At 51.1% G+C, this 22,585-nt stretch overlaps 2 protein-coding genes across 4 annotated transcripts; one reads left to right on the top strand and one right to left on the bottom strand.

The window, feature by feature from the left end:
• Window positions 1-119: 119 nt before the first annotated feature.
• CHRNB1 (cholinergic receptor, nicotinic, beta 1 (muscle)) lies at window positions 120-8,327 on the top strand. The gene is made up of 11 exons (XM_004684662.2): window positions 120-181; window positions 267-406; window positions 1,022-1,066; window positions 1,568-1,677; window positions 1,764-1,872; window positions 2,203-2,350; window positions 2,652-2,864; window positions 5,195-5,418; window positions 5,898-6,079; window positions 6,420-6,567; window positions 6,867-8,327. Exons 1-11 carry the CDS (start codon window positions 121-123, stop codon window positions 7,005-7,007), a joined length of 1,521 nt encoding a protein of 506 aa, XP_004684719.1. The 5' UTR covers window position 120; the 3' UTR covers window positions 7,008-8,327.
• Window positions 8,328-8,420: 93 nt separating this feature from the next.
• On the bottom strand, window positions 8,421-22,281 carry ZBTB4 (zinc finger and BTB domain containing 4). 3 transcript variants are annotated; one of them, XM_012726280.1, is made up of 5 exons: window positions 20,416-22,175; window positions 19,529-19,771; window positions 15,261-15,330; window positions 13,517-14,568; window positions 8,421-12,930 (listed from the first exon to the last, which is right to left on the bottom strand). In XM_012726280.1, exons 4-5 carry the CDS (start codon window positions 14,557-14,559, stop codon window positions 10,989-10,991), a joined length of 2,985 nt encoding a protein of 994 aa, XP_012581734.1. In that variant the 5' UTR covers window positions 14,560-14,568; window positions 15,261-15,330; window positions 19,529-19,771; window positions 20,416-22,175; the 3' UTR covers window positions 8,421-10,988. The 3 variants fall into 3 exon arrangements, with proteins under 3 accessions (XP_012581734.1, XP_012581735.1, XP_004684718.1); XM_012726281.1 differs by having other exon boundaries at window positions 22,102-22,171; XM_004684661.2 differs by lacking the exon at window positions 19,529-19,771 and having other exon boundaries at window positions 22,102-22,281.
• Between the last annotated feature and the right edge of the window lie 304 nt (window positions 22,282-22,585).

Genomic DNA, 22,585 nt, shown 5'->3' with positions numbered 1-22,585 from the left:
GGGTGGCTTGGCGTCTGCCCCCCAACAACAGGTGCACATTCCTTAGAGGCTCGTCACTTCCCCTGGGTTAACTGTCCTGGCTGCTCATCCAGCGAATTCACTGAAAGACACGGCCAGGCTATGACCCCAGGGACGCTGCTGCTGCTGCTGCTGTTGCTGCTGGGGGCGCTACACACCCCGGGTAAGTCTGGGCCTCAAAGAGGCAGGGACAGGGCCCTGAGCTGCTGCCGGGCACCACGATTTCACTTAGTGCTCTCCTCTTCCAGGCGCCCGCGGCTCGGAAGCAGAGGGCCTCCTCCGCAAGAAGCTTTTCTCGGGCTATGATAGCTCGGTGAGGCCGGCGCGAGAAGTGGGAGACCGCGTCGGGGTCAGCATCGGTCTCAGTCTGGCGCAGCTCATCAGCCTGGTGAGCGCGCACGCAGCGGGTAGAGGTCCCGCGGGGAGCAGCTGGGGGGCGTGACTTTAGGCCTGCCAGACCCGGAGACGGCTGGGGGCGCGGTCAGGCTGAGTTAGCAGAAATTGTTCTGAAATGTCCGACCAATGGACGAGCTGCGGGGAGTGGCTACTGGATAGGTCAGGGGCAGAGCCGGGAGGGTGAGGACAGCCTGTGGGCGGGCCTCCAAGTGGAACAGGGAGCCACAGACTGGCGGGCGGGCCTTGGGGGCGGGGGAGGAAATCAAAGCTTGGGGCGGACCTTAATGCCAGACCCGGTCCTTAGGCGGCAGCGTGCGGGGATTTAGGGTTCGGCGTAAAACGAACTGGTACTGGTGCCCGGTACTAAGCTTGGCGTAGGGTCGACCAAAGACCAGAGCAGTAGAATTGATTGGCAGTAACTGTATAGCGAGCATGAAATTGCTGAGATAGAGGCGGGGCTTAACTTAAGGCAGCTCTTAGGGGGCGGGGCTTGCTTCTAAGAAAGGGGGAACTCAGATAAAGCCAGGAGTTTCCAAGGAAAGCTTGACTCGACTAGCTCCCCCTTATTTCTTTCCACTCACATCACTTCTAAACTTTTATTTTTTAGAACGAGAAAGATGAGGAGATGAGCACAAAGGTGTACTTAGACTTGGTACGGAGACCTCCTGGGTGGGAAAGGGCCTCCCTCTGCTTTTACAATTCCCTCTAATGTCCGACCTAGTAAAACAAGATCTGTATACACACAAATACACACACATATGTGCATCAGGACCTCAAAAAATAGTTTTATAACTGAAACAGAAGCTTCAGGAGACAATTCCTATCTTCATTCAAATTTAATTCTAATTTTGTAAAATAACAGCAAAAAAAAAAAAAACACTGGTCTGTGGTTACTAATTTGATTCGCAAATTGCAGTTTGAAAAAAAAATCCTTTCAGGGGATAGTTAGTGCAGTCACCTCACTTTTACAGACTAAAAAAAATGGGTCCGATGTGAGGGAAGGAGAAATAGCGTTGATGGGGTCCCATAAAGTGCAGGTAGAGCTGGACTCAATCAGAACCTCGGACTTATGCCCTCCCTGATGCTCCCTTTCGGGATCTTAAGTCTCCCAGCTTTCAGCCCCGGACAGCCCCCTCAGCTTCTCCTCCCCTAGGAATGGAAAGACTACAGGCTGAGCTGGGACCCCACAGAGCACGAAGACATCGAGTCACTGCGCATCGCCGCCGAGTCTGTGTGGCTTCCGGACGTAGTGCTCCTAAACAAGTAGAGTCTTCCCAAACCCTGGGGGATGGGGCGGGGCCGCCGGTGGGCGGGGCCTAGTCCCAGATGAGAAGATTCCTTCCCTGCAGCAATGATGGAAATTTTGACGTCGCGCTGGATATTAACGTCGTGGTGTCCTCTGACGGCTCCGTGCGCTGGCAGCCCCCGGGCATCTATCGTAGCAGTTGCAGCATTCAGGTTTCTGGGCTCCGCCTGGGAAGCTAACGGCGTTCTTAGGAACCTCCCTCCCGTCGGAAATCCGGAGTCCCCAGCTACTACCAGCCCTCCTGTTTTCTCCCCATGCGTTGCGTATCTTTTGTCCCTCCTTCCCTCCTCTATTTTCCGTTGAGTTTCATTTCTCTGTACACTTTCATTGACTTCCTGTCTTTCTAAGTGACCCCCACCATTTTCTATGGCCACCGCTGGTACTCTCTGACCACTACCTGCCCTGTGACCTACCCAGTGACTCCCAAATTCCCCCAGCCCCCTCCACTTGTAACAGTCCTAGTAACTCTCCTCTCCATCCAGGTCACCTACTTCCCCTTCGACTGGCAGAACTGCACCATGGTGTTCAGCTCCTATAGCTATGACAGCTCAGAGGTCAGCCTGCAGACTGGCTTGGGTCCTGATGGGCAGGAGAGGCAGGAAGTGCACATTCATGAAGGGACCTTCATTGGTGAGTGGGCATGGGCCGTTTTCCCATGTTGTTCTCCCACCCCCAGCTTCTGAGAGACTGATAAATATACTCTGTCAGCAATGTCCAATACAACCTTGCAGGGTCAGCAAGATAGGTATGACTGTCTACCATTCACAGATATGGAAACTGAAACTCACTCACTCAAGTTTATTAAAGATGGCTGCATAGCCCAGAGTTCACAATTAGCCCCTTATTGCAGAATCCTCTTCTACTCTAAGATGTTGCAGGAAAGGTCCTATAACTGTGTCCCTTTGTTTTCACACCCCTCCCCACCCCCAAGAGAATGGCCAATGGGAGATTATCCACAAACCTTCTCGGCTAATCCAGCCTCCAATGGATCCTAGGGGAGGTGGGGAAGGACGGCATCGTCAAGAAGTCATCTTCTACCTTATCATTCGCCGGAAGCCTCTCTTCTACCTGGTCAATGTTATTGCCCCATGCATCCTCATCACTCTCTTGGCGATCTTTGTCTTCTACCTTCCACCAGATGCAGGTGAGGGAAAAGGAACCCCGACCTCTTTCTTATCAATAACTGACAATCTTCCTCTTTAACCTTAATCCAGGCTATTTCCTGCCAATCCAAACCATTATGGGTTGTACTTCAGTAATCCCACCCAGGTTTTCCCTTCAAACAGAACCTGGCCTACGTCCAGGTTTTCCTCAAACCTCAGGCTCTGCTTCCCCTCTGCTGCCCACCTCTGTCCACCCAGTAACTTCTGTATGCTTGCCTTCAGAATCCTAGGCTTTTGTCCTTGGACTCTCTACTCATCAACAAATCCTGAACTTAGACAACTCTCTCATTCCCAATCCTTGCATCTTCCCTCTTTGACTTTCCAGATACCCATAGTCGGCTTACCTTCTATATCTCTGAGAAGTGATAGCTAACATCTCTACAGGAGGCAGCATAATGTAAGAACAGGGTTTCCTTGCACAAATCCCTCAACCTTTATATGCCTCAGTTTTCTTACTTGTAAATTGAGGCAACTTGTATTGTCACTATGACATAGGATTATTTTGAAGATTAAATAGATCCTCACTAGATCAAAGCCCAGTACCCAGTAAATTCTATTTAAGTGTCTTTGCTACTTTTGAGCATTTAATTTAAGGTAACACAATGAACATGTAATATATTCATTTAATTCTAATCTTTACAACAGCTGTGTGAGTTAAGTTTCTGAACTGTCTTCCTATTTTACGCAGGAAGATAAAGAGATGGAGCATTTAGGACATTTGCCTGACATCACACAGTCAGAGAGAGATAGTGTTGCTATTCCAACCCTAGTTAGTGTTAGTGTGATCAAGACCAGCCATCCTTAATTGTGGTATTCCAACATGCTTTCCTTATCTTAGGTGTCAAGTCCTCTATCTAAGGGAAGAGATGATGCAGCTCTAGAACATACTTCCAAATGTAACTTCTGCTTCCTTCTAGAGCAGAGAAAACCTTGGAACCCAGTATTACAGTACTAAAGGAGAACAGACCACACAGTTATTTCCTTCAGTGCTTTCCATGAAGTTTGCAGTGCCGCTTATTTTATGCCAGAGGAAGAATCAGCCAAGGGCTTATCCTTACATACAGTGTTTCATTTTCAGAGCCTTCAAACTGCTATATAGTTCCTGTAACAAGAGTTTGTTCATTCATGCAACAATATTTATTAAGTATCTAGAGTGTAATGCACTGGAGACTGGGTCTACATCAATGAATAAAAGAACAAGATTCCTGCCCTTTTTGATTTTATATTCTAGCAGGGGCAAGAGTCAATAAACTCAATAAATAAATATTATATTTGATGAAGATAAGATCTGAGGAGGAAAATCAAGTAGGAAAAGGAATTGGAGAAGATAAGAATGGATGTAGGGGTTAAAATTTAAAAATAGAATAGGGTTAGGGCAAGCTAATTTGGCCTGAGAGTGGCCTTAGGGGTGGGTGTGATACTTGTATGACTTAGGTCTCATAAAAAAAAAATAGCATAGTTTTTACATGCTTCATTAAACAGGGAATATTGGTCAGTATTTAAACAAAGATGTGAAGAAGGTGAGAGAATGAACCTGGCAGATATTTGAAGGGATAATGTACCAGAAGTTTGCAGTGAATGCAAAGGCACTGAGTTGGGAATGTGCCTTGCATATTCAAGAAATAGCCAATAAAACTGAATGAAATAAGCAAGAAGTAAATAGAAGGTATGAAGTCAGAGAGCTAATGGGGCCATAGCTTGTAGACGATGGTAAGGACTTAGGCTTTATGCGGAAGATGGAAAGCCACTGCAAGGTTTTGAGGAGTGATATGATATGCTTTACATTTTAATAGGATCAATCTGGCTACTCTGTAGAGAAGAGTCAGCAAGAGAGCAAAGGATGAAGCAAATAGCAGGCTTTTATAATAATTCAGGCCTGAGGTAATAGTTACTTGAATCAGGGCGAGAGTGGGAGATGTGATAAGTCATAATTTTTCAGGATATATTTTGAAGGTAGAGCCAATAAGATGTTCATGGATTGGATATGAGATGAGACAGAGAAAATTGAGGATGACTCAGTGGATTCTGGCCTGAGCCACAGGAAAGATGGAGTTGTCATTTATGAACTGAGAAAAACTATGGGAAGAGTTGGGGGTGAGGAAAGTAGGCCATCCAAATGGAGAGTTTAAGTAGCAGGTCCATAAGAAGCTGGAATTCAAGGTAATAAGACAAGGTTGGAGAGAAACACAAATACAAGAATCATTTGCATGTAGTTGGTCCTTCTAAAAATCTGTCCTTTAGTAGGTTACTGATTATGTCCTGAGACTGCCTTATAACAAGCCTAATCCTGCCTTTCCCTCTGCCCCTGAAGGAGAGAAGATGGGGCTTTCCATCTTTGCCTTGCTGACCCTTACTGTGTTCCTGCTGCTGCTGGCAGACAAAGTGCCTGAGACCTCCCTAGCAGTCCCCATTATTATCAAGTACCTCATGTTTACCATGGTCCTCGTCACCTTCTCAGTCATCCTTAGTGTTGTAGTCCTCAACCTGCACCACCGCTCACCCCACACCCACCAGATGCCCCTTTGGGTCCGACAGGTAAGATTGCTTCCTCTAACCTGTGTTCTCAACCTTAGTATTTGGCTGAGGGAAATATCACTCTTCCCTCCCACCAATTTTAACCTTTCTTTTCACAGACCTGAGGGAGAACTACAAGTCCCTGTAGATTATTGAATCTCCAAAGCCTGTTAAGTTTTGAAATGTTGTACAATTTTACTCTTTTCATCATTGTGATTTCTTAGGCCCCATATTGAGTTTCATCAATATTACCTAGCCTGGGTCCCAGGAAACATTCTCATGGTGGAAATCCTCAGGACTTCTTTTTTCAATTAGGCTACCTCCTCCTTACCTACTTAAGAGCTCTTAAGGCTGTGTGGGTACATGTCCTTGTCCCTGTAGCTCTGTGGGACATATGCATTCCCCCGCAAAAATGAGCACGTGGTGTTGGGGTGGTTGTTACCTACCTTATGACTTGACAGCATATGACCCCCTGCAACACCGTTTTTTCTACTTTGCAGATCTTTATCCACAAGCTCCCTCTGTACCTGGGTCTGAAGAGGCCCAAACCTGAGAGAGACCAGATGATGGAGCCACCACCTCTAGCTCTCAGGGATTCTCTAGGAAGTGGCTGGGGTCGGGGAACAGATGAATATTTCATCCGGAAGCCACCGAGTGATTTTCTGTTCCCCAAACCCAGCAGGTACCTGCATCCCATAGCCCACCTAGGAGAGAGGGAGAACTACAACTCCCAGCAGACTGCTGAGGCAGGAGGCTTCATCTCCCGGAAGATGCTGTAGTTGAGCATCATGGGAGTTGTAGTATTCCTTATGCTGATCACTTTGCCGGAAGGTGGGCGCTAAAACGTGTATGAATGGGAAGAGTTGCAGACGGCTGTAGAGATCACCGCTGGTGCGGACAACCTCTCAGGCTTTGAAAATTTGTCAGGGTGATGGAGGAGGGAGTTGGGACAGGGCCTAGAGCAGTGATGAAAACTGTGTCTCTTCTCCTGGGTCATGGCCGAATAGTCACGCCTCTTCCAGGTTCCAGCCTGAACTCTCTGCCCCAGACCTGAAGCGGTTTTTCGACGGCCCAAACCGGGCTGTGGGCCTGCCTCCTGAGCTACGGGAAGTCGTTTCCTCCATCAACTACATCGCTCGACAGTTGCAGGAACAGGAGGATCACGACGCGGTGAGTCTGGAGCGCGCAGCCGGGCAGAGCCTCCTGCAAACTCTGTCTCCTCCCCTAAGCATTGGGCTTTATCCCTGACTGGAAGTTTGCTTTATTTGGTCCCGCCCCGTGCTTTCCAACTGGCTAGTCAGTTCCATCCATCTACGGCAGTTTGGCTCCGGTCTGTTCTGCAGCCCACCCCTGCGGTAGAACTGTGGTTAGAGGACCTGGACAGAGTACAGGGTTGGGGGGTGCGGTGGGGGCACCGCCTTCCCCGGGTGTCTGAGCTCAGGAAGTTTCCTCTGCCTATCCCTACCCAGCTGAAGGAAGACTGGCAGTTTGTGGCGATGGTAGTGGACCGCCTCTTCCTGTGGACCTTCATTATCTTCACCAGTGTTGGGACCCTAGTCATCTTCCTGGATGCAACATACCACTTGCCCCCCGCTGACCCCTTTCCCTGAGGACCAGAGAGAGAGAGAGACCCACGCTCTGGTCAGTTGAGTGGAGTTGGGCAGTACTCTCAAGTGCTATTCCTTTCTGCCTATACTTCTTCTCTAGGAATCCCATCCCCTCCACACTGCCTTTCAGGGAGGGCATGTGAGTGGGGGTCTTGGGCCCACCTGAAATACACACTATGAGCTTATTTACTCTTTGGCTTTTTAAAAGAAGCTCTTTTGGATATCAACACTTAAATCTCCAATGAAATATAACAAAGAACAACTAAGCCTTAGGAAGGCAGGAACTGTGTCATGTTCACTGTAACATCACTGACGCTACTATAGGCCCTGAACTAGAAATGTTTCGCACTAGCTGAATCACAGGGCAAAAGTGTTCTCCCTCCACCCTGAGTTAATAATGCTATATTTGCATGTTGGGACGAGTTATGTTTTCCCCCTCCTTTTTTTACCTTTCCATAATAATGTGATGTTTTGTGATGAGTATTACTTTAGGATAAAAAAGGTCATTTCTAAAAGGATGTATTTGTAATGAGATGGGGGAGGAAGCACATTTTAAAAACCTCCATTCAAGTTCCAGCTTTGGTGCTCACACTTTGGGCAAGTCACTAAACTCCACTGTGCCTATGTGTCCACATCTGTAAGTGAAGCTACTTAGTCTGAAGATTGTGTGAAAATATGGGGCAAGTGCTATGAAGTTTTTATCAAAGGTTGCAAACTAGTATTTTTTGACAAGTTATTGGCTTGCAGTTTTTTCGATTTGAGTTAGTTCACTACTTTAAAAAACTGGATATTTCACAGAGAAATCTGGATTTCTTTTCTCAATAAATTCCAAAAACTTCAGCAACACTGGGTCCGATTCCCTGTTGGCAGTAAAGCACTAGAGCTGATTAGTGGCTGCCCACTCTTGTTAGGGTGTTTATGCCAGAATTTCTCTAAGCTCCCATCTACTGACATTTTATCTGCTCATCCATAACACCAGAGAAAATACAGGGAAGAGGGGCCAGGTTTTGAAACCAAAGCGGGGGCTGGGAATAGAAAAAGAAAGGTCACTGTGTCCACTCTGGCTATCACATGTTTTATGCCTCAGTTTCCCTTCAGTTTGAAGAAAAGGTTGCACTTCGTTTAAAGCAGTCTTTCTGGGACAGAGCTCTTGTGCCCAGCGGCCTCTATGTACTGGACTGTTAATGTTTCTGTCTAGAGGTCACACTAAAGTCAGCTTGAGCCCAGTGGCTGCAGCAGTTAAAGTGAAGTAGGATTAACCAGGTCTCACACCTAGTCAATTTTTAGAAGTAGTTGTTCTAAGAGGGAGAATAGGGCTACCATCCCAGGGATCCCTATGGGCCAAGGTTAGCATATCCCTGGTAAGCCAGACCCACCAGCCACGCAAATAATTGCACCTGGCATCCCACTGCGGAGCATGGTTCGTTTGTCTTGTTGGTTTATTGGCCTAGAGTTGGACACACACACAAATGCTGAGATAAATATTGGTCAGTTTCTCTAAATCTGGGTCCTCACTACATATAGAGCTAGAGTCTGTAGAATTCTAAATCTTGCGTGCTGTGGCACAGAACCAGTGGCTTTCCCACTCCACCCTCACCCTTTCTCCCAGGGAACATGGGGAAACAGGGCACTAACTGACAAGACTTGCTAGTTTTCCAAAGACAAAATCGCAAAATCCCAAATTCCTAACATGTGAAATCCACAATATTCAAGTCCCCCAGTTCAAATACATATATTTTAATCTCCATTTTGCCACAATCTCATTTGTTGCCCAGAACCACCAAATTCCAGAAACTATTTTCCTAAATCATATTTTCAAAAAAAATAAATGTCTACTATCTCAGTTCTCCCAAAATGTCCATGGTTTTGGAATTTTTACCTGTTCTGAAATTCAAATTTCCCACTCCATCCTCAACCCCTTCCATCTTCTGTGCCATGTTGCCTCAGACGATGCAGGGTAAGGATGTAAGCGGCCTGTCATCACATCTGCCCCCTGCCCTAGGTCTCTCTTGTGGTTCCGCTGTGTATATATATATATAATTTGTGTGTAGATATATATATGTATTCTTTATTATGTATTTTTTCGCAGTTTTTCTAAAGTGCCAGAAACAAGATTTGTGGGAATTTTTTAGTGATCTTTTTTTGCATTTTCCCCATTTTAAACTTTTTCCCCCTTAAAAATTGGAACTTGGTACATTCAGTAGGAAACTCTTCACTCGGACTGTGGCCAAGACCAAGAAAAGTGCAAAGAGACAGAGGAGGAGTGAAGGACAACACTCCTCCGTGGTTAACATTCAGGGAGTCTGTCAGAAACCTCCCCCTTCCTATATGCTGGCAGGGTAAGACAGGAGGATGCTCCTGTCCCTCCCCCCAAACTCACCTCCCTCCAAAAGCCATGATCTTGTCCTCTTGGCATCTGTGAAGAGGACAGCCATCTTGGCCCCAGAAAACAGTAGCTGGGGAAAAGGCTGCCATTTGAGGACAGCAACTCTTCCCCTTTTAAAACTGTACTCCTCTAATTCCCATTTATTAAATTTGCTGCCCCAAACTGGCTCTCCCCTAGTGAGCTGTTTTTTGTTTGTTTGTTTGTTGAGTGGGGGAGGTGGGTGGGATGGGAAATGTTCATCCAATCACAGAGTGAGGAGGCCCAGTTATCAAAGAGAATTAGGAGCAAACATTTCATTATCTCCCCCACTGGAAGGAAACATAGTATGGACCCCTGACCAGGGTTAACTAGTGCAAATTAGGGATTAGGGACTATTTAAGGTCCCTGCACCCCATCCCTAGGCTGGGATCTTTGGGTGTGGGGAACTGAGTCAAAGATGGGGTGTAAGGTGCTATTTTGGAGGGAAAGTTGGTGGGGATACCCCAAAGCCCACCAAGGGAGTAGGATGGTTCTCTAAAACCATCTGGAGTGATTGGTAAGGGGAGCAGTACTGGGGAAGATGGGGTTAAAGGTAAGGATGGGAGGTCATGTGCAAATCTTGGGCTTACCCACCCATCCATCCCCCATCATTTTTCTGGCTTTTTGGTCTAGTCTGGGAGAAACCATCAGGAAAAAAACTGGGAGAAAGTAGATTCCCTTCTCCATCCCATATGGAGCTCCTCCCTCCTGGCCCCCAAATCTGGTTTAGCCCAGAAGAGGCCATACGTAGAGGCAGGAAGAGGTATGATCTGCTCACCTCTTGCCGTGGAAGAATCTGGGGCTCACTGGATTTGGGAGTCAAGATAGGGCCAAGATTGGTGCTGCCCTGGATTGGGAAAGTGCTCAACCATGAAACAGACGCATAGCCCTCCCCCCAATACCTCCTTGACCTGGACTGGGAGAAGCCATCTCCAGAATCTGGGAGTATGAGGAGGAATATGGAAGATCCAAAGGCATGGAAGTCAAGGAAGGCATAGCATCTTAACATGAAGCAAACAGGGACACAGAAACCCACCCTTGGGAAGAATGGAGTCTGAGGCCACTCCTCCAGATCGAATGGGCATCAGGTATCACAATGGTCTGGTCCAGGCCCTGGGCCACAAAGAATGGAATGTGCTAGGAAGCATCTGGGGAAAAGCTTAGAGAAAGCTTCAGTACGAGGGTTGTCATTAGGTGAGAGAGATGGTTTCCCCCTAGGTTTACGAATCAGGGGGGCAGGTTAGACATTCAGAGCTGGTGGGGGCCATGAGTAGAGATTCGTATATGTATATTGCTCAGTTGCCCCGAGGGCTAGAGAAGGGATGGGAGCTGGCCCTGCCCCTCACAGAGGCCATTCCCTGGAGGAGAACTGAGAGGGGAATCACCTACGATCCCTTCCCAGGAGATGGGAAAACTACAATCTCACACAAAGCAGCCTGACCCCTGAGCTCCAGGGGCCCCCGAGCCCCTGCACAAAGTGTGGAGGGGCTCCCAAGGGGCAGGGAAGCCAGGGAGCTAGTAGTGGCGGGGGGGTTCAGGGAGGGTGGCATCTGGTGAAAGGGGGAATCTGGGCCCAGAGTTCACCCCACATCTCCCTTCTGGGTTCTCTCAACCCCTGCCCTTTCCCCTTCTCCCTTCGGGGGTACTGGTGGAGGAAGAGTTGCGGGGGGTGGAGTTGGGGGGTTTGGGGGTGCTGCTTGAGGATTGACTGCGTAGCCAAAGACCCCTGGTAGGAAGGGAAGGGTTCCCCCACCCTTCTCATCGGGTAGGACCATGTTTAGAGCAACAGGGAGAGCGGCCAGGTTGCTGAAGTTGTAAGGATAGGCGGCGAGAAGCTGCGGGCCATAGACTAGTGGGTAGGGCTCCGGATAGAAGGTGACTTTGGCAGCCCCCATCCCTTCCATCCGGTCCCCATCCCCAGCCCCCACTGGCCCCTCATTCCCAGGTTTCCCCCTGCCACTGCCAGGTTCCCGGCTGCCCCCAATCAGGGCCAGTGGAAATTCCTGTACAGGCGGGTATGCGTAGGTGCCCCCTCCTGCTACCACTGGGGGCTCCTCACCCCCAGAGATGACAGGGTCCTGGAGTGAGGCTGTCTCAGAAGCTTCCTCGGCAGCAGCGCTCCCGCCACCTGCCTCCCCGCTGGATGAAGAGACTTGCATCTCTTGGGGGGCTTCCTCCTTGACATCCCCAGGTCTGGTGCCAGAGCTGCCTTTAGAATAGGCAATGACAGGTGTGGGGGTGCCCCCAGGCCGCTCGGCAGCGTGCCTCTGCCCATGGCGGCTCAGGGCAGCTGCCGTCTTGCACACTTTGGCGCAGTGAGGGCAGGCGAAGCGGGTGGAAGGCCTTCGTCCAGCCCGGGAGCTGTGGGAGCCCCCGCTGTGGGCCTCCTGGTGCTTTCGCAGCTTCCTTAGGGTGGTGAATGCCTGGGCACAGTCTCCGCAGCGGTGCCTCCGCTCCCCACGGGTACGACCTGCCGGGCCGTCAGCAGCTGGGGTCTCCTCCCAGCTCCTCCGTTCCAGCTTCTGTTTCCAGCGTTGAGGCCGGCGGCTCCTGGGCACCCCGCCGCCCCCGCTGCTGCCAGTGCCGGCAGCGCCAACCTTGCGCTTGGGCTTGTATGAGTAGTAGGGCCTCCAGAGCTGATCCTCCCCACCAGCCTTTGACTCCTCCTCTTCTTCGTCCTCCTCCTCCTCCTCTTCTTCATCCTCCTCCTCGCTCTCTTCCACCTCCTCTCCACTTAGCTCCCCAGGACGTAGGTCAGTTTCTGAGATGCGGCGCTTGACAATGGCCTCCTCGCCAATTCGCACAGTGATCTGACACAGTGGAGGTGGAGCCTGCAGCTGAGAGGGGCCCCGGCCAGGCCCTGCAGGGGGGCCCCCATTCCCCCCAATACCACCAACTGGCTTGGCGGTGTAAGTCAGAGTCCTTCCAGCCCGGGGGTTCCGGCCTTTGGCCTCCTCTGTGGCTGTAGCAGGCCCTGCAGCCGTTGCTGGGCTGTCCATTGTGGCAGGGCTGGCTGGTGTAGCTGCAGGCGCAGGGGGAGGAGGGGGGTACTCACGTTTTTTGGGGGGCCTTGGGGGAGCAGTATAAGTGATGACTGAGGCGGCTTGGGCCCCTCCTGTGCTGGCTGGCCCACCCCCTGCTCCACCACTGCTGCTGCCACCATGAACAATAACAGAGGGAGCTGGGTGGGCAAAAGTGATGACGGAGGGTGGGGGGCCAGGCTCTGGGGCAGGTGGGGGTCCTGGTGGTGGGCTGGTCGGCATTGCTGCAGGGGCCGGCGTGGTGAGGCTTGGCGAAAGAGGGGCCTCAGGTGCTCCTTGGCTGTAGGTCTTGTAGGGCCTTTTGGCTGCTCGCATGGGGAGCAGGCGGTACAGCTTGAGGGTATTGAGCTTGGGCTTGTAGCCTCCGTTGGGTGTCTTCTCACTGGCTAGCAGGCCCGGGCTAATGCCATGGAAGGCTCGCTGGTGGGTCTTCAGGTTATAGTAAGTGACAAAGGTCTCCCAGCAGAAGATGCACTGGTACCTGGGCCAGGACAGCAGGGAACAAGGCAGGGGCAGAGCCCCTGAGTCGGGCACTGAAGCCAGGGCCTCGATTGCCCACGTCCTCTCCTGCCCTCCTCAGACCGCGGAGTCCCCTAGCCGATGGCTCACCCTCCTTGCATGCTGTGTGTCTCACCCCCCAGCCCCAGAAGGGGCACTAGTCCACGCTGGCTGTGAGGCCGCTGCTGTTCCATTTATGAACTGGAAATAATCACACACCTCATCTAACTCACAAAGGCTTCTTTCAAATGACAGGATGGGGAAACAGCTTATGGACAGGGACACATAATGGAGATACATATGACTACTGGTAGACATGCCTCTGCTCCCCACAGGCTTCCCAACAAGGGCAACTTTCTCATCAGCCTGTTCCGCATAATAAACATCAGTGGCGGGAACTGGACCTAGCGAGAATGGTGATTCATGGGTGGCAGGGGCCAGTGGGTAAGTCAGCATCTCAGCATGACTTGGTGCATTCCCTCATTTGTCTACGGGGTGGCCCTTGAGTGCTGACCCTTGACACTCTGCCCTGCCCACACCCCCAATCTCTGGACTCCCAGAGCACTCACCTGCGCTCCCCGGTGTGCCACACCTCGTGCTTGGTGCGATACTCGGCCAGGGCAAACACCTTCTCACAGTAGCGGCAGGGGTACTTCCTCCGCCATGAGTGTACATTGCTGTGCCGCTTCAGGCTGGACAGGGTCACGTAGGAACGCTCACAGGCCGCACACACATATAGCACATGGCCGCCCACCACCTTCACCACATGCTCAGGGCCACCACGGAAGCCCACTGGTGGTGGCAGGGCTGAGGCATCCACTCCTGCAGGACCACTGGGAACAGAACCCCCAGCTCCCAGCCCTGTAGGCCCCCGACTGCCAGCCCCCCGTCGGCACTGAGCCTCATGGGTCTGCAGTCGCTTGGGATGAATGAAGCTTTTCCCACATCGAGGGCAGGGGAGGGACCGCCGGGCCAGGGCGGGCTGTGAATCAGGGGCCTGGGCCTCAGCCCTGTCCCCCTCCCATTCTCCAACGGGCCTTGGCCCAGGCCCGAAGCTGCCCTCTTCAGACTGCGAAGTGGCCATGGGGGCTGGGCCGGGAGGAGCCCAGGCATCACCTCCCTCCCCCAGGCCCTGCAGGCGGGAGATGCCCAGACGCCGCCCCAGAGCTCCGATCTCTGCTACCGCCGCCCCATCTCCCCCACCACCAGGAAGTGCAAGCCGGGCACTGTAGATGAAATTAAGGACATCAGAGAAGGCAGCTGCTGGGACCCCTGGCAGCTCCAGGACCCGAGGTGGGGATGAAGTGGGGGGTGAGGCTGGAGGGGGAGAGGAGGAAGAGGAAGTAGAGGAAGAGGAGGAGGCAGCGGTAGTAGTAGCAGGGTTGGAGGTTAACCCCCCGGTAACTGGAGGGAGGGGAAGTGGAGCTGAAGCCAGCAGGGCCTCTCTGAAGAAAGGACTAGAAGCAGCCAGGACGCTGCGATGAGCAGGGAACTTGGTGTCTCCAGCTATGAGGGTGACGTCACAGAAGAGGCCACGGAGTCGCTGCTCATTGAGCTGGCGCAGGACAGCAGGGGCATGGGACGGGTCCGTCACCTCTGCAGGAGGGGGCATGGCGCCAGCCTAGATAAAGGGGAAGAGGCAAAGGGGAGGGTCTCAGAGACTGAGACAGGAAGGGACCTCTGACATTGGGAGATGAGCTGAGGGTGGTAGTCAGAGGTTGCTGGTCAGACACTAGGGACAGCTGACTAACTTCTGGTCTCAGAAGTCAGGGGTTAATCTTAGCCACTCAAGTCTGACCAGAGCCCCAGCACCCAACACCAGCATGTCAAACACTGGACTGGAAAAGATCAGCAATACTTCAAGTCATGATAAAGGTCAAGGGGTCAAACCCTTCAAAATCATAGGCTAGAGAGGCAAGCGATAGACACCTCTTTCCCTTTGGGAGTAGGAGGAAGCCTCCTCAAGTACTGACAACGTCACAGAACTCCTAGTCTGGACAAAATGGCTTCCCTTGGACCTCCCTGGTGGTGCAGCGGGTTAAAGCACAGCTCTGCAGCTGACCACATCCACTTCAGCATGAGTTCCATCTGTGCGGCAGACCTCTCCTGTCCCGCCCGCTGCTCCCCTCAGCAGTGTACTTTGTCAGTCTGCCTGTTCTGCTCGCCACTCTGTCCCTGGTGAATCCTGCACCTCTGGCCCGTACCCCAGTTCTATATGCACAAATAAGTAAATAAATATATTTAAAAATGCCTGCCCTTGTTGGCCTGCGCCTTAGTTATTCTTCCCCTAGCTGCACACCTGTGTCCGCTCACCTGAGAGCACAGCCAACATGGAGCGGAGTGGGGGTGGCTCAGCAAGTCCCTGCTGCCTGGTCTCTTCCTTCTGTGGAGAAACAGAAACTGTCCTCAGAAGGGAACTGGGAAGGAAAGGGCCCCAGGAGGTGGGGGGTGGTGCAGTGTCTGGGGTGAGAGATGACTGGCCCCTAACCTGACCCTCCCAGCACCTCTCTGCAGACCCTGACCCTCCCAGGAGCTTCTGTCAGGCTGCTAGATTAGGCTGCGACCCACTGAATCTAGGTGGTCACACAGTTACTGCAAAGCCTTGTTATGCAGGCTCCCTACCCCAGAACACAGTAATTTGCGTATTTCCAATTCACCTCAAAATAACACAGCAGAGTAAGTTGAATCCCATACATCCAGAGAAGCCTGTTGGATCACCCTCAAATCCCTTCTGCCCAATCTTGGAAGCTCAAAGGAAATCAAAGATTTGCATGTTGTCTTTCGTTACATTATTCATTTACATATCAAAATAGATTTGCTGGCGCTTTTCTACAGGACCATGCTGCTATTCAAATTGGGAGAGGCCCTCACACCCCAAAATCTTAGAGGGGGGGTGTGCCAGGTGACCACCAAAGACTACAGAGTCATGCCCATGTGCCCCCTTGTTCCAGTCTCTGGAGGGCACTGGAAAGTCCACAAGACTTAGTGAGGAGGGGTGCGAAGCACAATCTCTATCTCACTTCCTGGGAGGTTCAGCCAAAAGGAACAGCAGGCAACCCAAATGCAGCTGTGGTGGTCACTGTGCTGAAAGCACCTCCTTGCTGCTTCCCCTCTGGGCAGTCAGGGCTTATTTTTCAGCTGAAGATCTGAGTTCCAGAGTCATACAGGGATTTAGCCAAAATCACACAAAGCTGCTAATAATAGGCAAGTCCTATCCACAGAGCCAGGCCTCGCTTGTTTGCTCCAAAGCCTATGTTCCTAATGAATATACCGCATTAACATGAAGGGCACATTTAAGATGAAGTTACACATTAATCTCCATTCACGTTCTCGACAGAGCTTCTAAAAATCTTAGTATTTCCCAAGTGGAGGGGTGTAAGCAGCATTCTTTGACCCCAGTTCCTGACACAGAGCTTCTAAGTCCCTTGGAATTCCATGGGTGATAGGAGTGGCTTTTGTTCTAATGGGCTCCTGCACAACTTCAGAACAGGAGCTGGTCACCAGAAAGACCAAGCCATGATAAGAAGCTTGAACTTTCAGCCCCACCCCCATCCTCCCAGGGAGAGGACCTGGAGTTTGAGTGAATAATTGACTATGCCTACGTGATGAAGCCTCCATAAAAATCCCTAAACTATAAGATTTCGAGTGCCTCCAGGTTGGAAAACATGTCCACACACCAGAAGAGGGATACCTCAGCTCCATGAAGACATTTTTGTCCTCAGTATACTTCCAGACCTTATCCTATGTACTTATTCCCCGGTTGTTCATCTGTTTCTTTCTTTTTTTTTTTTTTTTAAGACTTATTTATTTATGGGCCCTCCCTGGTGGCACAACTGGCTGGGACACAGCAGCACTGCAAGCTAGCCACAACCACTTCAGTGTGAGTTCGATCCCTGGCCCCGGAGGTGATCTACATGGTGCGGCAGACCTCTCCTGACTGGACTGCTGCTCCTCTCAACAGTGAACTTCATCCCTCTGCCTGATCTGTGCCCCACTGTCTCTGGTGAATATTTTCACCGCCCCTGTATCTCTGGCCTGTATGCATAAATAAGTAAATCTTAAAAAAAAAACAAAAACTATTTATTTATTTATGCATACAAGAATTGGGGCCAGAGGTGCGGGGGTGATAGGAGTCACCAGAGACAGAGTGGGGAGCAGAATAGGCAGATCGAGTGAAATACACTGCTGAGAGGAGCAGCAGAGGGTGGGTCAGGAGAAGTCTGCTATGCCGTGTGGGTCAGCTCCCTGGGTAAGGATGGAACTTGTGTTTCAGTGGCTGCAATTAGATTCATAGTGCTGCATTTTAGCCTGTTGGACCACCATGGAGGGCCCTCATCTGCCTCTTTTATCAAATCCTTTATTACATAGTAAAACAGTAAATGTAAATGTTTAATGTTTCTGTGAGCCATTCTAGCATATTACTGAATCTGAGGAGGGGGTGGTGGGAACCCCTAATTCAAGGCCTGCACTGGCATCTGAAGTGGGGACAGTCTGCGGCACTTTAATTCTGTGGCATCTGACACTGTCTCCAGGTAGATGGTGTCAGAACTGAGCTGAGTGGTAGAACATCCGGCTGGTGTTAGCAAAATGGTTAGGTGAGAAGTGTTTTGAGTGATAACAAAGCAGTTGTGTTTTCCTTTCAACAGCACCCACTAGAGACTACACTAGCCCACCAGCACCTTTGTGAAAATTAAAGGAAGGGCCTCTTCCTCCAGGTGGTAGCAGCCTGGCACAGGTAGGCAAGCAAGAGTTTGTTTCCAGCCCGTGCACCCCTCCTTGGGCAGCAGGTCTGCTCAGGCGCACTACCCTATGCCTGCTGAGGCCGGGCAGTGTGCTCACTGCGGAGACAACTTGGACAAGGACTGGCAGGGCTTTTTAGGAAATCGCAGGTCCAAGCTGTTTGGTTCTTGGAGACCACCTAGAATCACTATCATCAGAGTTCCGGTCACTGCCATTTATGAAATGCTTATGAGCTGAATACCATGCTAAGGGTTTTCTTCGCAACATACTCCTACTCTCAAAAGGGCCACAGCTGAGGCAGGGGCTACCAACCCCCCCTGTATAAATGAGGAAATTAATGTTTTACATACTCACATGTCCTCAGTTTCACGTCAAGAGAACACAGTGGCAGAGCGATTTGCCCCTGGTCTCACTGCTAACCAAGCTGGTGGCTGGGCAGGACCAGGCTCTCCTGAGTTCACATGCCCCACTCGCCCCTGCGCTGGCAGGGCTTACATGTAGGAGGTAGAGCGGATACACTGGTTGTGAACCCTGGGCCAGGTCCTTAACCTTTCTGTATCTGTTTCCTTCTCTGTGAGGTGAGGATAATGAGTAGTTCCCACTTTACAGAGTTATTGTACAGATAAAAGGAGGAAATAACTGGCAGTACCGAGACCAGAGCCTGACACACAGCGAATACTCAGTAAGGGCTAACTCTTATTATTAGCTGGGAACTCATTCGTGGAAAATGGTGGGAGGAAGTAATGAAAACGAGACAGAAATCAGAATTCATGGTAGGCTTGATGGCGCTGTGGGTTTCATTTTTTTATTTATTTTTACCATTTCTCTACTCTCGACTGTGTGTGTGAGCTTAGAGATGTGACTGAGGTGGGGATCCGATACCTTCCATCTCTTGTCCCCTCTGTCTGGAATGCTCTTTCCTCAGTTTTATGCTTTGCTGTTCCACCTCCTTTAAGCCTTGGCTCAAAATTCACTTTTCCCCAGAGCAATACACAGCCCCCTACCTCCCCAAACTTCCTATCCCTCTCCCCTCCCCAACTTTATTTTTTTCCTCTGTACTTCCTAAAACATATTGTTCTTTTATATCTAGACTGTAAGCTTTAAAGGGTGGGAATGGTTCCGTCTGCATTGTTGGTTCCTAGCTCCAGTGCTTAGAACAGTGTCAGATACATAATGGGAAACTTAAAAGGTTTTTTTTGGTGAATGAATGAAGCTGCCTTCTTCAAAACCTGCCTGGGGCCTCAGAAAGGAGCCATCCTTGGTGCTGGTCTGATCTGGCCAGGTGCCAGAGATGATGGGTATAACCTGACAACTTCTGGGACACTCATGCTTTGCCTGATATATCTCTGGAAGCTTTACATGCATTGCCTCATGTTATGATTTCCTCATAATGGCCATCCAAAGTATTTATATTATCGCAACTTTAAAGGTGAGGAAACCGAGGCTCACAGAAGCATATACCCCGCTCAAAGTCACACAACTTGTGAGCAGCAGTCAAAATTCAAAGCCAGGCCTGTGTGAAGCGAGATGCTGAGCCTTTCCCTCTGCATACTGCAGGATTCAGCCCTGTAGTGGCCTATGGCAGGCCATCACGTTACAGAAGTCAACACACAAAGTCTCGTGTGCTAAGTGCTAACTCTGCCATGTCTGACTCCACCCTTTCTCTTGTTCCCCACACCCAGCAGTCAAATCCGTCCCACAGAGAATGTGCGGTTCAGCTTGGGAATGGCTCTGAAGCCTTCCCTTCAAGTCACCGCTGGCTCCCAAACTAGCTCAGGGCCTGCTTTCATTCACATAGTCCAAGTCCATGGCTCCCAGCTAACCCCTGCCTCCAGGCTTACCTTTTCCCTCTAGCTTTCCTCTCGTTGAGGGCCAGTTTCCCCAATGCAGTTCAGGTGGGATCACTCCTGGGTTCAGAACATTTTACTAGTCCCCAGTCACTCCAGGGAAAGTTCAGATTCTTCCTAGAGACATTCAAGGGCTCTCTGGTCTAGCTCAATCTTCTCCTCTAAATTTGTTTTGTGTTAGTCTCTCTTCAAGCACGCACCGTGTTCTCCAATCTCAACAGGCCCATGTTGGCTCTCCTGCCAGAAATGCAAGCTTTCCCCAGTTACTTCTCAAAGTCCTCCAAAATATTAAGATTTAATTCATATGCCACCTCTTTACTGGTCCTCCTGATCCATAGGACAATCTCTCCTGCCTCTGGCTTATCGACATTTTGTGTCCCTATGCCCAGCAGCCAGCAGCAGATATTAGGTTCTCAGTCCCTATGCTGTGGCCCGAGTCACTGCCTAAGCATACAGATCTTGTGAAATGAACTGGTGTTGGTGCTGATTTCTACAGAATTTAGGGACAAGAGGACTTAGACATATATAGAGAGGCCCACAGAAAGCTTCAGAAGGGCAACAGAATATAGCATACAAAAACACAGGTTCAAGGACTTGACTGCCTGGGTTCAAATCCAGCTTTATCTCTTACTAGTTAAGTAGCTTTGGAAAATTACTTCTCTGGGCCTCCACTATCTCATCTGAAAAAGGAAGGTAATCAGAACACCCACTACTTCCACAGGGTCACAGCAAAGACTATACAATGGGTGATCCTGTATAAAAGTACTGAGAACAGTACCCGGTAGCTAAGCCCTGGTAAGGGGACCAAGGCTGACAGGGTGGCACAGGCATAGCCCCCAGCTGTAGCTACTTTCCAGGTACATTTCCCATGAGCTACTTACTTACAGCCCTATCAGGAGATAGGCAAAGCAGGTATTTAGCTCCATTTTACAGATGAAGGACTAAGGCTCCCTTAGGGAAAGTGCCAGTATAGAAGTCACTGGGCCCGAACTCCAAAGTTCTAGTCTAGGCCTCCTTCTCTTCCACCAGGCCTTTGTGCACCTGTTGTGCAGGCCTCACACAGCAACCAGCAACCCTCCAGTCCCCCAAGAAAGGGCCCAAGGCTACAGTTCCCTCCCCACCCCTGAGCATGTCCACCCATTCAGCCAAGACAGGCCTAGTATGCAGCTATGCACAAACATGGAGCACCTATGTGGTTTACCCTTATACCTACACACGCACGCAGCACCCAACAGAATAGCTGAGGCCCCAAAGGTGAGGAAAACCTGTTTTGAGGAATCTGCCTAGTGAGCGAATTCCGCTCCCGTTCCCAGACCCTTCCACAGTCACAAAAGCAGCCCAGTATGCGTCACAGAAGACACGGAAAAGCAGAGATACCCACAAGGGGGGCAGAGAGGGGGTGAAACAGGAGGAGGAGACTGAAAACTTCGTGTTTCTTTTTTCCATTTCAGTGACAAGAGTCACGCCCGACCTTTACGTAAACATGGCCAAGGAGCCACTCTGTCCAAGCTTAGTTTCCTTGCAGTCGCCAGGCCTCTCCTCCCAGTGACCCTGACTCGCTGGGAGGGCTAGTGAGGGGCAAGCACACAGACCCTGCGCAAAGACTGGTCGGGCCACCCCGACAACAGCCAGGCCTCCTCCTGCTGCCCTTGTTCTGCCCCATATTTATCTCCTGCCTTCTTCGGCAACATATCCCCACAGCAGCCCCACGCCACCACTTACACACACAGAAGGCAGGCACGCATACAGCTTGTGGCTGATCTCTGGAGTCTGAGGCCCACACTGCCCTTGTCACGCCACCACCCTCCCCACAAGTGTTTTCTGACCAGCTCGCCTCCCAGCCCAACAGCACAGACAGGCTCCTGCAAACAACGTCACCAAAGAATCTGTGGAGAATGTTGCAAACACATAACCTTCCCCTCGCTCAGCTGCCCACGATCCCATAAACACAACCTGTACATTCCGCATAGAGCCCCTCTTACCAGTGCCAGCTGACCCTGAGACACACCCTGGGCCTTCCACTTCCTACATGATCCTCGGACCTGAGTTCTAGACATGCAACCCCCATGCAACTTGCTTATCACACAGACATATACACCCCTCCAAGCACCATTCTCGCGGAGACTGGACCACACCTCAGAGCGGGGTCACAGAAACGGGACCCTAACAGAGACACCTTTTGAATCAAAGATACACAACCATCCCCATCCAGATGGGCACATACACTCGGGTGCCCTCCACAACACATATTCCATATCAGCTATGCATAAAACCAGTTAATAAATAGTTCATATGTGCAGCCCAAGATACATACGTGCAAGAAAATACATGCTGCTATAAAATATACACAAAATCCCACATCTAACAAACTCAACAAACCCGGCACATATTGTGTCTTGCTTTGAATGCGGACTTGCCACCCAAAGTCATGGGGCCAGATCTTGTATTTTCGCCCCATAACACTGGACACCCCTCCATCTGGCTCTCTGTCCCCACAGCCCTGGGAGGGCCCTACCCGCACCCCTGGCTGCCAGACCAGCAAACAGTGGTGCCCAGGAGAGGTTTACCTTGCCCCACCAACACAGCAGACGACACACAATCTCCAGGACTCACAGCCACAACCCAGCCCCGACGGCGCGTAGTTCTGGGGCCCCTGCTCGCCTTGCGAACCCCGCACACCCCAACTCTGGGGCGCTAGGCGGTCCACCCCTCCCCCTCTCTGCCTGGCTCCTACGCCATCGCCCTCCCAGCAGCTTGCAGCGCCGGCCCGAGCTCACACCCGCCCCACCCCACCCCCAACCTGCCCCACGGGGGGGGGAGGGGGGCATTAGGCTGCAGAATTAACCCTTCAAATGGGGAGTAAGCAAGGCCCCCTCCACGTCCACAAACGATCGCGCCCCCGATCGCCGCTCTGTAGGGCGCCGTATGGGGCCCCCTTGGTCGCCCCCCAACGCCTCGCGCGCCTGGGGGCGGGGCCAGGCTCAGCCCCCGACCCCGGAGCCCCCAGGTCAAGCCCAAAGGGGAGCGGTCGCGGCGCGGGACGTGGCCCGG

This window comes from Condylura cristata, unplaced genomic scaffold (assembly GCF_000260355.1).
Source record: "Condylura cristata isolate star-nosed mole 26May11 unplaced genomic scaffold, ConCri1.0 scaffold00017, whole genome shotgun sequence".
Classification (NCBI taxonomy): Eukaryota; Metazoa; Chordata; class Mammalia; order Eulipotyphla; family Talpidae; genus Condylura; species Condylura cristata.
This window is presented reverse-complemented; position numbering and strand designations above follow the sequence as displayed.